Genomic DNA, 12,587 nt, shown 5'->3' on the forward strand with positions numbered 1-12,587 from the left:
CTGGTTGTTCAGTCGTTCGGTCGTTAGGGTCATTTAAGCTCTTATATATATAGATTACCATGTGACCCCAGACCCCACACACATCCTCACAAGTCCCCACAAGCACGCACACTCCAGGTGAGTCCTCAGTCATTGCTACCTGGTATCCAAGCTGGTATTCACACCTGGGTGGTCTGTGTCCAGCACCTATGACCCTTACCTGCCGCCCATCATTCCCCGACGAAATGATTTCGCGGGCCAAGGCCCGCAGGCCGGACATTCCCCACCCCTGGTCTACACCAAACAGGAAAATGATTTTTTTCCTGCCCATGTATTCTTCCTGGAAGGTGTTCTAGAAACAACACTCAACTCTACCTGTGCCGGGAACAGAGAGGAAGAACAGGCTGCTGGAAGCATGGTCCCGAATCTCCATCACCTAAAACTCACATGGACCCTCAACCTTCCCGCCTACAGCCAGGTGATGTTTCTGGCCCTGGTCAGGTCACATTGAACGCCTTCCAAAGAACTTCGCTTTCCCTTTTGCAATACTGCAGTGTGGCCACCAGAGGGCACCAGCAACCCAGCCTTCCATGAGTCCACAGTAGGAAGCTGCTCAATACCCGCCTTAACAATAAGGGAACACATAGGGCTCTAATGCAAGGGCTCATTCTCCAGGAATTAGTGCTCTAGGATTTACGGGGAGCTGAGCATCTTTCCCAGAACAAGAGGCCTGGAAAACAGGGCTGTTGGCATGTGCGCCACCCACTCTGAGACACAGTCCCAGTGGCCAATAGGGTAGGTCAGTATTACTGTGAGGTCAAGGATTTGGGGGCAGGAAGTGGCACTGCCATCTACCTGCATGTTGGATAACTTTATAATAAGAATTATTCACATCTTTCTCACGGATAATTGAAGTAGGACCAAGGGAACACTTTCTTGTGTGGCTGCTATAGGCTGGGCATCAAGCCATTACAGTGAGCTTAGTTCAATTCAAACAACTGTAAGTATATGGTGGTGATTATCATTATCACTAGAAGCCCAGCTCGCAAAATCGCACGCCCCCACCCAGCCACACACAGCTCGCCCCGCTCACAGCCCCGCCCACCTACGTCGGTCTTTGTTCATTATGACGTTGGGGCCATGGGCTTTTTATATATATAGATTATTCCTAATTTGCTACTAACAAAGGATAAAAAGGTTCAATATGTTTACATAATTTGCTGCAAATGCCTTGGTTCCTGAGGAGGCTTAGATTTGAGGCCCTGTGTGTTGCAAACCATGCTGAGATAGAAAGGGCTGGCCGCCTGTCCGGCCGCCGGCATGGCTGAGTGGTTGAGCCATCGACCTATGCACCAGGAGGTCACGGTTCGATTCCCAGTCAGGGCACATGTCTGGGGTGGTGGGCTTGATCCCCAGTAGGGGGTGTGCAGGAGGCAACCGATCCATGATTCTCTCTCGTCATTAATGTTTCTGTCTCTTCCTCTCCCCTCCTCTCTGAAATCAATTTTAAAAAGTTTAAAGAAAAAGGTTGGCTAACCACATTGACACAAGGGTGGAGAGAAAAAGGCTACAAAGAGGAACACGGGGCCTTACCGCAGCGGTCCCGGATGACCAGGTTCCGGCCCTCCTTCAGGTGGATGGTGAGGAGGTAGGCGAAGGGGCTGGGCAGGTTGCTCACGCCGTCACTGGCTTCCCCGAGGGTCTGCAGAGGTGGAGAAGTAAGGTCAGTGGTCTGGGGAGAGAATTTCCGAAACACTCCTAATTGTAACAGGGGGAAATGGTCACTCCAATGGCCAGTGTTCAAGATTGAGCTCCCACCGGGCCCCCAGCGGGACTCAGTGGTTGAGCGTCGACCTATGGACCAGGAGGTCAGGGTTCGATTCCCAGTCAGGGCACATGCCTGGGTTGCGGGCTCGATCCCCAGTGTGGGGTGTGCAGGAGGCAGCCGATCGATGACGCTCTCTGATTGCTGATGTTTCTCTCTCTCTCTCTCTCCCTCTCCCTTCCTCTCTGAAATCAATAAAAATAATAATTAAAAAAATAATAATAAAATCACTTCTTTAAAAAAAAAGAGTCAGCTCCCACTCACTTTGAGAACTTGGTAACACTTGCTTGGTTAACATGTTCTCTATGTTTCTCCCCAGTGGGATTCCGTCAGAAGTCAGAGGCAGCCATGGTAACATCCTCACAACGTTAACTGTCTGAGAAGAATGAGATCAGTGGCATCTGGATCACCCTTCCCGTCATTCACTGAGGGCCGGGTGCTTTATTCAGTCACTCACAGGGAAGCCCAAGAGAGGAAAGAGCACTCAGAAGTGAGGCTATGCCCTAGCTGGTGTGGCTCAGTGGGTAGAGCGTCGGCCTGCGGACTGAAGGGTCCTGGGTTCAATTCCATTCAAGCGCACATGCCCAGGTTGGGGGCTCAATTTCCAGGGTGGAGCGTGCAGGAGGCAGCCGATCAATGATTCTCTCTCACCATTGATGTTTCTATCTCTCTCTCCCTCTCTCTCTTCCTCTCTGAAATCAATAAAAACATATTAATAAAAAGAAAATCATTTCGGTACCTAACCACTCGGCTGACAACCCACTGAGCCTGCCCGTCCATCCGACATGTGGTCCTCGTCTGTGTCCACATGGGACACACGGTCTCTGTCCAGTGCCCCCCCGCCCCGTCTTTTACATGCTTTTCTTTCATTCCCTGACCCCCACTATGGCGTCTCTCCCACTCAGCCTCACAGTCTCACCTCCCCACAACACTGTTCACTCCCCTCTCTGGGATTGGATGCATCGACCCTTCCAGGCCACCATGTCCAAGTCCAGTCTAGTTTTGAATATTTATTCGGTGGATGCCATTAAAGTTTGGAACGTGAGGTGTGCACTAGTTCAAATGTCTGCCATTCCAAAGAGAGAGGGCAGATGCAATAACTTATTGTTCACCTATTTGACCTTCAACTTCATCGATCCTGTGGCTAAGGCCCTTGCCGGTCGGTCTTCTTTGGAAAGTGTCCCCACCCCTGCTTCAAAGCACTTTGAAAATGGCTTTTGTCTCCTGTTCTGTATCACCCGATTTCATAGCTTCTCTGTATTTTTAGAAGAATCTATCCCAGGCTCGCAAATCAATAGACACTGGATTAATCTCTTCCAGCTATCATCTGTAAGGCCCGTCTTTGTAAGGGAATACCGTGGAGCATTCGTTAAAAAGAAATGAGGCCAAGCAATGCAGACCCGAACATGCAGTAAGAAACATGGATAACGGGGACGTGTCGCGTTTATTGGTTCTAAAGGAATGTCACTCACAGACTGTTCTTCAAACTGCTGGGACGTTGTAGACGCATTGAGATCACCACTTCCACAGAGCTTCTGTCAATAAAAAGAAAAGATAACCCTGCTTTAAAATAAAATAAAATAAAATGAAATAAAATAAAATAAAATAAAATAATAAAATAAAATAAATAAAATAAAATAATAAAATAAGATAAAATAATAAAATATAATAAAATAAAATAAAAATAAAATAATAAAATAAATAAAATAAAATAAAATAAAATAATAAAATAAATAAAATAAAATAATAAAATAAAATAATAAATAAAATAAAATAATAAAAATACATAAATAAGTAAAATAAAATAAAATAATAAAATTAAATTAAATAGATAAAATAAAATTAAATAAATTAAACAAAATAAAATATAAAATAAAATAAAATGCAAAAGAATACCAACCCACAAGGAAATCCTATGTCAGGTCCTTCCCTTGGGAATCTGCCATTTGCATGCCCGGTTTCAGGTGTGTGGGCTGCCTCCCTGCCTGGCAAGTCCAGAGTGACTCAGTGAAGTCCCCTGGCTGGGGCCTCTGCCCTCTTAGTCATTGATCAGAGCGGAGATACGGCCCAATCTGCTTTCCCACTGGCCGCTCGCCCATCCCTCCAGCAACAGGGCCATTCTCCCGGGTCCCGCCCAAGGTGGGCAAGTCCAGCCCCCAGCCATCAGGGGGAGCGGGCAGCGCAGGAACCCGAGAGCCAAGCTCCCTAATTAGGTAGAAAACATTTCAAAATGGGAAGGGAAAGACCTTCCCCAGAACAGACCCTCTTGGGTCTGGCACCTGTACAACCAAAAAGCAGGAAACTCATGTTCATTTTTTTTTAATACATTTTTATTGATCTCAGAGAGGAAGGGAGAGGGAGAGAGAGAGAAACACCAATGATGAGAGAGAATCATGGATCAGTTGCCTCCTGCACGCCCCGTCCTGGGGATGGATCCACAACCCGGGCATGTGCCCTGACCGGGAACAGAAACGTGACCTCCTGGTTCCTAGGTCAACGCTCAACCACTGAGCCCTGAGGGCTGGGCAGTTCTTTTCTTAAATGTTACATCTCAGAAGCGGCCTTTCCCAGCTGTTCTGTTAAAAACTGAACACCTCGCCCTGGCTGGTTTGGCTCGGTGGATAGAGCGCCGGCCTGCGGACTGAAGGGTCCCAGGTTCGATTCCGGTCAAGGGCATGTACCTTGGTTGCGGGCACATCCCCGGTAGGGAGGGTGTGCAGGAGGCAGCTGATCGATGTTTCTCTCTCATCGATGTTTCTAACTCTCTATCCCTCTCCCTTCCTCTCTTAAAAAAAATCAATAAAATATATATTCTTTAAAAACTGAAAACCTCTGCCCCAGCACCCCCAATCTCCTTTCCTGCCTTATTTTTCTCCATTGAATTGATTGCTCTGAAAATATCTGTAGCCTGCCACCTTTCAGAATAGGGTCTTCATGAAGAAGTGGGTTTTTGTCTGCTCTGTTGATGGCCGTGTTCCCAGGATCAGCACATAGTAGGTGCTCAGTAGCTGGGAAGGAGGGAGGGGAGCAGGAAAAAGAGGCCAGGTGCTCCGAGGAGGGGACGTGGGGTACGGCTGACACGCCTGTGGCAGGAACACCATGAAGTTGAGTCATGATTTCTGAGCTGGAACAAAAATAGTCAAAGAACACGTGATTGACGTGGGGAGCGAAGGACGCGCCTGTCTCATTCCGCGCGCTGCAGGCTGCCTCTCCTCTGTGGTTTGTCATTCTGCGTCTCTGTGGTCACTGAACTGAAGCTCGGTGGTTGCCAAGCAGCTTCTAGAAATATCCCACTAGGGCTCTTTTCTCAACCGCTCAACTCATCCACAGAAGCGAGAGCGAAAGCTAGTCGTTTAAAACTCTGACTGCAAGTAAAACATGAGGGGAGGACGTGCCCCATGGGGAGATGGCATGGGGACGATGGAGAGGCAGTGATCTTTCCGTTCATGATTATTAGTTATTGATCATGATGAAATGCCCATTCAAACACTATCATTATCCCTGCTTTTATTATTATTATTATTATTATTTTTACTGATTTTAGAGAAAGAGGAGGAAGGGAGAGAGAGAAAGAGATAGACTCCTGCACGCTGCCCCCTGCACTGGGGATCAGCCCCCAACCTGAGCATGTGCCCTGACCAGGAATCAAACTGGCAACCTCTTGGTGGGTAAGTTGACGCTCAACCACTGAGCTACACCGGCCCGGCTTTCCCTGCTTTTAAAAGGGCACAGTGGACACAGAAAAATAATGACTTCTTTTGATAACCAACTTTGTTTGGATCACCAGCTGTGGATTCCAATTGGAGGTTGTTAATATATCTAAGCCAAGAAGCCCATCCTATATAATAAAAGCCTAATATGAAAATTTTCTCCTCAACTGGGAGTTCAACCCGGGGGAGCGGAGGGGCACGTCCGGCAGCCGGGGGAAGGGAGGCCCTGGCCAGCAGCCGGCAGCCACTAGGAACCCTACCGGTGCACAAATTACGTGCACTGGGCCTCTAGTTAAATCAAACGTAACAAGAAGCCAAGATGCACGTAGGTCCATTATTCAACCTGTTACCTCCTTCCTACTGACCTAGTTTAATAATTCACTTAATTTCCATTTTGATTAGTGGAAACACGTATTTCCAATGTATAGGTACAGTAACAAGCATAAAATTGTTACAGAAAGGATTTCATAAGTGTTGATGGCAATGAAAAAAAGAGTTAAGTGAAGTCATTTAATGGGTAGTGGTGTCTTAATATAGTAACGCTTCCAAGTGAATCAAACCACAACATCCTCTGAAGAGCCACGATGCCATTCCCCAATGAAAGTGAAATATATGGCCCTGGCTGGTGTTGCTTGGTGGTTAGAGCACCCGACTGTGCAGGAAGGGTCACGGGTTCCATTCAAGGGCATGAAGCTGGGTTGCAGGTTCGTTACCAGGCCCTGGTGGGAGTGTGTGCAGGAGGCAACCAATCGATGTGCCTCGCTCACATCCATGTTTCTCTCTCTCTCTCTCTCTCTCTCTCTCTCTCTCTCTCTCTCTCTCTTCCCCATCTTCCCTCCCACTCTCTCAGTCAATGGGGAAAATATCCTCTGGTGAGGATAAAAGAATAATATTAATAAAATAACATAAAGGGAAATATGACATAATTAATAGGCTTTGGTTCCAAAAGTAAAATCAAAAATCCCAGTGGAATAACCAGCTTTCTATGCAGTTATCACAATGACCTGGAATAGAGAAAATTTAACCCCTTTCCTCAACACTGCAACCTACATCGGTGCCTTTAATGGAGGAATTTTTCAAAATCTGATTAAAGAGATCATCAAACCATGACTGAATAATCTGGTGATTATACTTACATTAAACTCTTCTGAGAAATGTAAGATTTGCCTCATAATTCTATTTGGCTGTTTTAGCTGATTGAAATACTGAGGCTTTGTAAAATCACTCTATTGGTAAGCATTTGTTTCCGTTGGATTTTTTTTGTGTTTTTTTTTTTTAGAGAATGCAGGTGAAGTTGCCCACAGGTAAGTGCACACAACATACACACACACACACACACACACACACACACACACACACATGCATGTACATGTATGAAATAGAACAGAATTCAAACTCCTTGGAAGTCAAGGGGAAACATACATCTATACATTTCTAGGAGCAGTAATATGCATGTTTTATCTACATTAGGACTAGGCAATGGTGGGGGGAGAGAGAGAGAGAGACAGACAGACACACACTTAGCAAATTTAGAGGAAGAGTGATGCTCTTACTTTGCCAGGAGATGGAAAAAAAAGGAAAACTCATCCAATAGGGCTTTTAATGCCTTAAAGTGTCCGAGAAAGGGTTTTTGTAATAGTTTCAAAATACACAGAGGTCAACCCCAAAACTGATGGGAACACTTGGTGCGATCAATACACCGATCATTTAAATTCTTGTAAATGACACTGTCTCCATCCAAGCTAACCACGGAAATAATTCTTCATCTGGTTTTCCACCAAGGGCACTCGGTGCAATGAGAAAGATGAAAAAAGCACACAGATCATTGTGTGGTGAGGGCCTGGGCAGGGCGTGGGGGCGGGGGCAGGCTAGAAGGGGTTACTGGGGGGAATCAGGGGACATATGTAATACTTTCACCAAGAAAGATAAATTGACAAATAAACAAATATAAAACTAGATAAATAAATTGATTAAATTAAACATAAAAATAGCCTGGCTGGCATGGCTCTGTGGCTGAGCATTGACTTGTGAACCAGGAGGTCACGGTTCGATTCCCAGTCAGGGCACATGCCCAGGTTGCGGGCTCCATCCCCAGTAGGGGGCGTGCAGGAGGCAGCCTATCAGTGATTCTCTCTCATCACTGATGCTTCTCTCTCTCTCTCTCCCCCTCTCCCTTCCTCTCAGAAACCAATAAAAATATTTTTAAAAATTAAATAAATAGCTCTCTATATAAAAGCCTAACATGCAAAGTGTCCCCTCCGTATTCCAACCAACTGGGAGTTCCATCACTCACTATGATGTGCACTGACCACCAGGGGGCGGCGGGGGACGAAGGAAGGCCCTGACCAGCAGCCGGCAGCCACTAAGGGACCCTACCTGTGCACGAATTTTGTGCACTGAGCCTCTAGTAGATAAATAAGAAGGAAAAAAGCAATGGGACAGATGGTGCTGGCCCAGCCTCACCTCTGGATCCTCCAGAGCATTCTCTCCCGGGGGCGCCTTCTGGAGCAGATCAAAGAGGCCATTGCTGGAAGCCCTCCTGTCCGCGGCCGGCGAGGCGAAGGTCTCCTCAGAGTCCGTATCCGCCGCGTGCAGGTGGCCTGCCTCTTCCTGGCTCCAGTCCAGCTCTTCTTCCGACTGTTTCAAGGAGCTGCTGCAGCTCTTGGACACGATCCCTGCCGTGGACAGGCTGCTGGGCACGGAGGTGTAGGACGACTGGGCCCCCAGGAGGTCAGGGACCGAGAGGCTGAGGCGGCGATCCAGGCAATGCCGCTCCCCTAAGTCTGGGGGTTTGTCGGGGTGCTTCTTCACCTTCTTTTTGCTCAGGTTGAGCAGCAAAGGCCTGGTCCGCTGTTTGAAGGAGCCCCAGACGGAGGGTTTATCCAGATCCATGGCTGCATGAAGACCCCGGAAGTGGCTCCGTGAAAGAGGCCGCCTCCCCTGCAGAGCTCAGTGGCACCTAGAAAACAGAACATAAGGAGAAGGGACATGAAATGTCTCTATGGCGTCAGGGCCCAGGAAAATGGGAAAGGTGACTCAAAAATGGTACCCTTTCCGGTAAGTGATTGAGATGGAAGAAACATCTGATTGGTCACATCTACAGAGAGCAGGAAAAGCTTAGAGAACTGAATTTTTAAAGATTTTTTTTTTAAATTGAAGAAGTTACAGAAAAGTCAAAGCAATGAATGAAATGATTAGGTTGAAACACACACATACATATAAATGTTTCATAGAAAGATGGCTTATTTCACTCAGCATAATGCCCTCCAGGTTCATACATTCTGTTGCAAATGGAAGAGTTCCCTTCTTTTTCATGGGTATATACTATTCCACTGTATATATAGGGGAGGGCAAAAGTAGGCTTACAGTTGTGAGTACGCAAAACAGAATTTAGTCTTGTATTACTATTAATTATTGTATTCTTCTCCCTACGAACAACTATAAACCTACTTTTCCTGCCCAGTATTTGTAACACATTGTCTTTATCCATTCATCCCTCGATGGACACTGAAGTTGTTTCTGCATTTTGACTACTGTGCATAAAGCTGCAATGGACAAGGGAGTGCAGATATCACTTCGAGATACTGAGCTCATTTCCTTTGGATAAAAACTCAGTAAAAGGGGAGCTGGATTATACGGTATATATACTTTTAATTTGTTATTTTTTAACTTTTTTTTAATCCTCACCTAAGGATATTTTTCCATTGATTTTTAGAGAACGTGGAAGCTAGAGGGAAAGACAAGGAGAAATACTGATGTGAAAGAAACACATGGATTAGTTGCCTCCTGTACAAACCCCGACTATGGCCCGGGCCAGGGATGAGCCTGCAACAAAGGTACATGCCCTTGACCAGGATCGAACCCGGGACCCTTTGGTCCACAGGCTGATGCTCTCTCCACTGAGCCAAACCGGCTAGGGCTAGCTGTTAATATTTTAAGGAAATCCCTTACTGTTTTCCCTAATAACTATACCAATTTATATTCCCACCAACAGTGTATAAAAGGGTTCTCTACTCTCCTCACCCATCAGCACTAGAAGCAGAATGTCTCTACAGAACAAGAAACCTATGCTACCGGTTTTCATTTATGGAGGGACAGTAAGCAATCCACTTCTTCAAACCACTGAGGGCGGAAGGAGGTCTCTACAGGAAGCGGTCCCAAGCCACGGCACCTAATGGGAGTTTCAATCCGTATGGTTCTCCCCCAGACATCCTCCCAGCTGGCTGCTCGCAATAGGCCAAACGGGAGAAGGAGAAATCTTTTCAATATCAGCCCACGTTTCTGAGGGAATGTGAACCACAACCACCATCTGAGCAAGAAACTCAAGAAAAGGGGAGGGGTCAGGAAATAACAACAGCTTAAGCCAGTGGTTCTCAACCTTCCTAATGCCGCGACCCTTTCATACAGTTCCTCATGCTGTGGTGACCCCCAACCATAAAATTATTTTCGTGGCTACTTCATCACTGTCATGCTGCTGCTGTTATGAATCGTCATGTAAATATCTGATATGCAGGATGTATTTTCATGGTTTCAAATGGAACATAATTAAAGCATAGTGATTCATCACAAAAACAGTATGTAATGATATATGTGTTTTCCGATGGTCTTAGGCGACCCCTGTGAAAGGGCCGTTCGACCCCCGAAGGGGTCGCGACCCACAGGTTGAGAACCGGCTTAAGTAATGTGCACTGGACTTCTTCAGTGACACAGATTCCTATGATTTTATTTATTGATTTATGTTCTCATTTTTACCATTTGTTTCTATATTCTTGGCGTTAATTGGCTATTCTTTTTTAAAATTCTTGACATGGAGAATTAGATACTGATGGTCAGACAGTATTATTTTCTCATTTATGAATTTAATACTATAAATTTCCCTCTAAGTACTAAGTGTGTTTACAACTTTTGATATGTCGTATTTTCATTACCATTTAGTTAAAAATCTTTCCACCTTGCCCTAGCTGGTTTGGTTCAGTGGAGAGAGTGTCAGCCTGCGGACGGAAGGGTCCAGGGTTCGATTCCAGTGAAAGGGCAGATGCCCGGGTTGCGGGCTCAATCCCCAGTGGGGAGTGTGCAGGAGGCAGCTGATCAATGATTCTCTCTCATCATTGATGTTTCTATCTCTCTTTCCTTCTCCCTTCCTTTCTGATATCAATAAAGATATATATTTTTTAAAAATATTTCCACCTGGATGGTGTGGCTCAGTGGTTGAACATCAACCTACGAACTAAGAAGTCATGGTTCAATTCCCAGTCAAGGGCACATGCCCGGGTTGTGGGCTCGATCCCCAGCAGGGGGCGTGCAGGAGGCGGCCGATCCAGGATTCTCTCTCATCATTGATGTTTCTATCTCTCTCCCTTTCCCTCTCCCTTGCACTCTGAAATCAACAAAAATATATTTTAAAGAATATATATTTCCTACATTTCATTTGAGTTCTATGGGGCATACAGGATGTTTGTTTGTAGTGCTTAATTTCCCAAACATAACGGATTTTCTAGTTATGTTCATGTTTTGACTTCTAACTTAGCTCCTAAGAATTAAGTCAGGGAGGGAAAATCCCTATGTTTTCATTCCTCTGCAGTTGGAGGCCTTTTTTCTGGCACAGCTTACAGTTACTTCTGCAGCCGCTGGGCTCTGTGCATGTCAATTAATTGAAACTGATTGACTGTATTGATTAGATCTATGTTCTTCAGCTTCCTCCCTGTTCGATCAGTAAAGAGGACAGGTCTGAGACACAGCCACGGTGTTGAGTTGCCAGAACTCAGTGAGGAAAGTGAGAGAGAGGGAAGTGTCCGGATTGAGCCCAGCTCCACTGACGAGCAGTAGGACCATTTGCTCAGACGCCCGACTTAAAGGGCTATTCTGAGCTCAGCGCTGGCTTCTCTGTGTTGGGGAAGTTCAAGTGGAGAAGCCGCGTTGGCAGCTGGGCACATGACAGCGGAGCTGAGAGGGAGGTGGGGTCTAGAGATAGACTTTGCAGAGACGGGACTGGCATTCAGACGCTAACGGGGGGCGTGGAAATGCCGAGAAGCGCATAAAACTGAAGAGACAGGAATGAGCTTGAAGGAACTCCGGCACCTCACAGTCTGCTCACGTAGGATCAACTCGCAAAGGAGACTAAAAAATTTTAAAAATAACTAACACAGCTGGAGAGCGGGTGGGAGAAGCGTGGTGTCACCTTAAGACAAATAAAACAAGACAAAGGAAGGGCGTTCTGTAAAGGAAGTGGTCAAGAACATGACAAGTTTGCAGGTTAGCTGCCCTCAGTCCTGAGCCCACCAGTGTGGTGCAACAGAGATGATGGGTGATCTCGGTATGACCTGTTCCGGTGGCTTTAGGGGCTAGAGAATCTGACTGAAATCGGTCCAAAAGGGAGGGGGAAAGGCAGACAGGGAGGCCACAGACAAGATGACTTCCTAACAGTTGGACTGGAAGAGAAGATGGATGTAGGTTGGTCACGTTAAGGGGGTTTGATCAGGGTTAGAGTTAGGCAGATGCCACACTCTGGACGCTAAAGGCACCAGCTTCTTGGGTGACAGTACTCAATCAGTAACTACTTGACGGGCCCAGCCGGCGTGGCTCAGTGGTTGAGCATCAACCTATGAACCAGGAGGTCACGGTTCGATTCCCAGTCAGGGCACATGCTAGGGTTGTGGGCTGGATCCCCAGTGTGGGGCGTGCAGGAGGCAGCCGATCCATGATTCTCTCTCATCATGGATGTTTCTATCTCTCTCTCCCTCTCCCTTCTTTTGTGAAATCAATAAAAATATTTTTTTTATAAAAAGAAACCGTGAAAATTCATACTGAGAGATCAGTTTTCAATCAGTCTGTATAAGGCAGGCCTTGAAAAGATATAACTCAAGATACTCAAAGCTGTAGGAATAAATCTATGTTATTATCTAAGATATTAATTATGCTTACGATTGAATTTCGTCAGAACTTGAAAATTAGCAGAATTTGAAACCAAGCCCAAATCAGAATGCCATCACTGAAAAGATATGACGCAAGACAACCCGTGCTGTAGGGATAAATCTGTATTATTATCTGCCTCAAACAGTAATTATGCTTACAAC

The 12,587-nt window shown here is 46.0% G+C and overlaps 1 protein-coding gene across 7 annotated transcripts in view; it reads right to left on the reverse strand.

Moving 5' to 3' along the window:
* MCTP2 (multiple C2 and transmembrane domain containing 2) overlaps positions 1-12,587 on the reverse strand; it is a 130,287-nt gene that overhangs the window by 98,036 nt on the left and 19,664 nt on the right. For all 7 annotated transcript variants that reach the window (XR_004975155.1, XR_004975156.1, XM_036355546.1 and 4 more), the window contains exons 2-4: positions 7,978-8,473; positions 3,277-3,339; positions 1,573-1,681 (exon numbers count right to left, since the gene is read on the reverse strand). Coding sequence is in view for 5 of the 7 variants with exons in the window: in XM_036355546.1 (XP_036211439.1) it covers positions 1,573-1,681; positions 3,277-3,339; positions 7,978-8,406 (601 nt within the window). In the remaining 2 variants the exon portion in view is untranslated. The remainder of the gene's footprint in view (positions 1-1,572; positions 1,682-3,276; positions 3,340-7,977; positions 8,474-12,587) is intronic.

Source organism: Myotis myotis, unplaced genomic scaffold, assembly GCF_014108235.1.
Source record: "Myotis myotis isolate mMyoMyo1 unplaced genomic scaffold, mMyoMyo1.p scaffold_m19_p_23, whole genome shotgun sequence".
In the NCBI taxonomy this organism is placed as follows: domain Eukaryota; kingdom Metazoa; phylum Chordata; class Mammalia; order Chiroptera; family Vespertilionidae; genus Myotis; species Myotis myotis.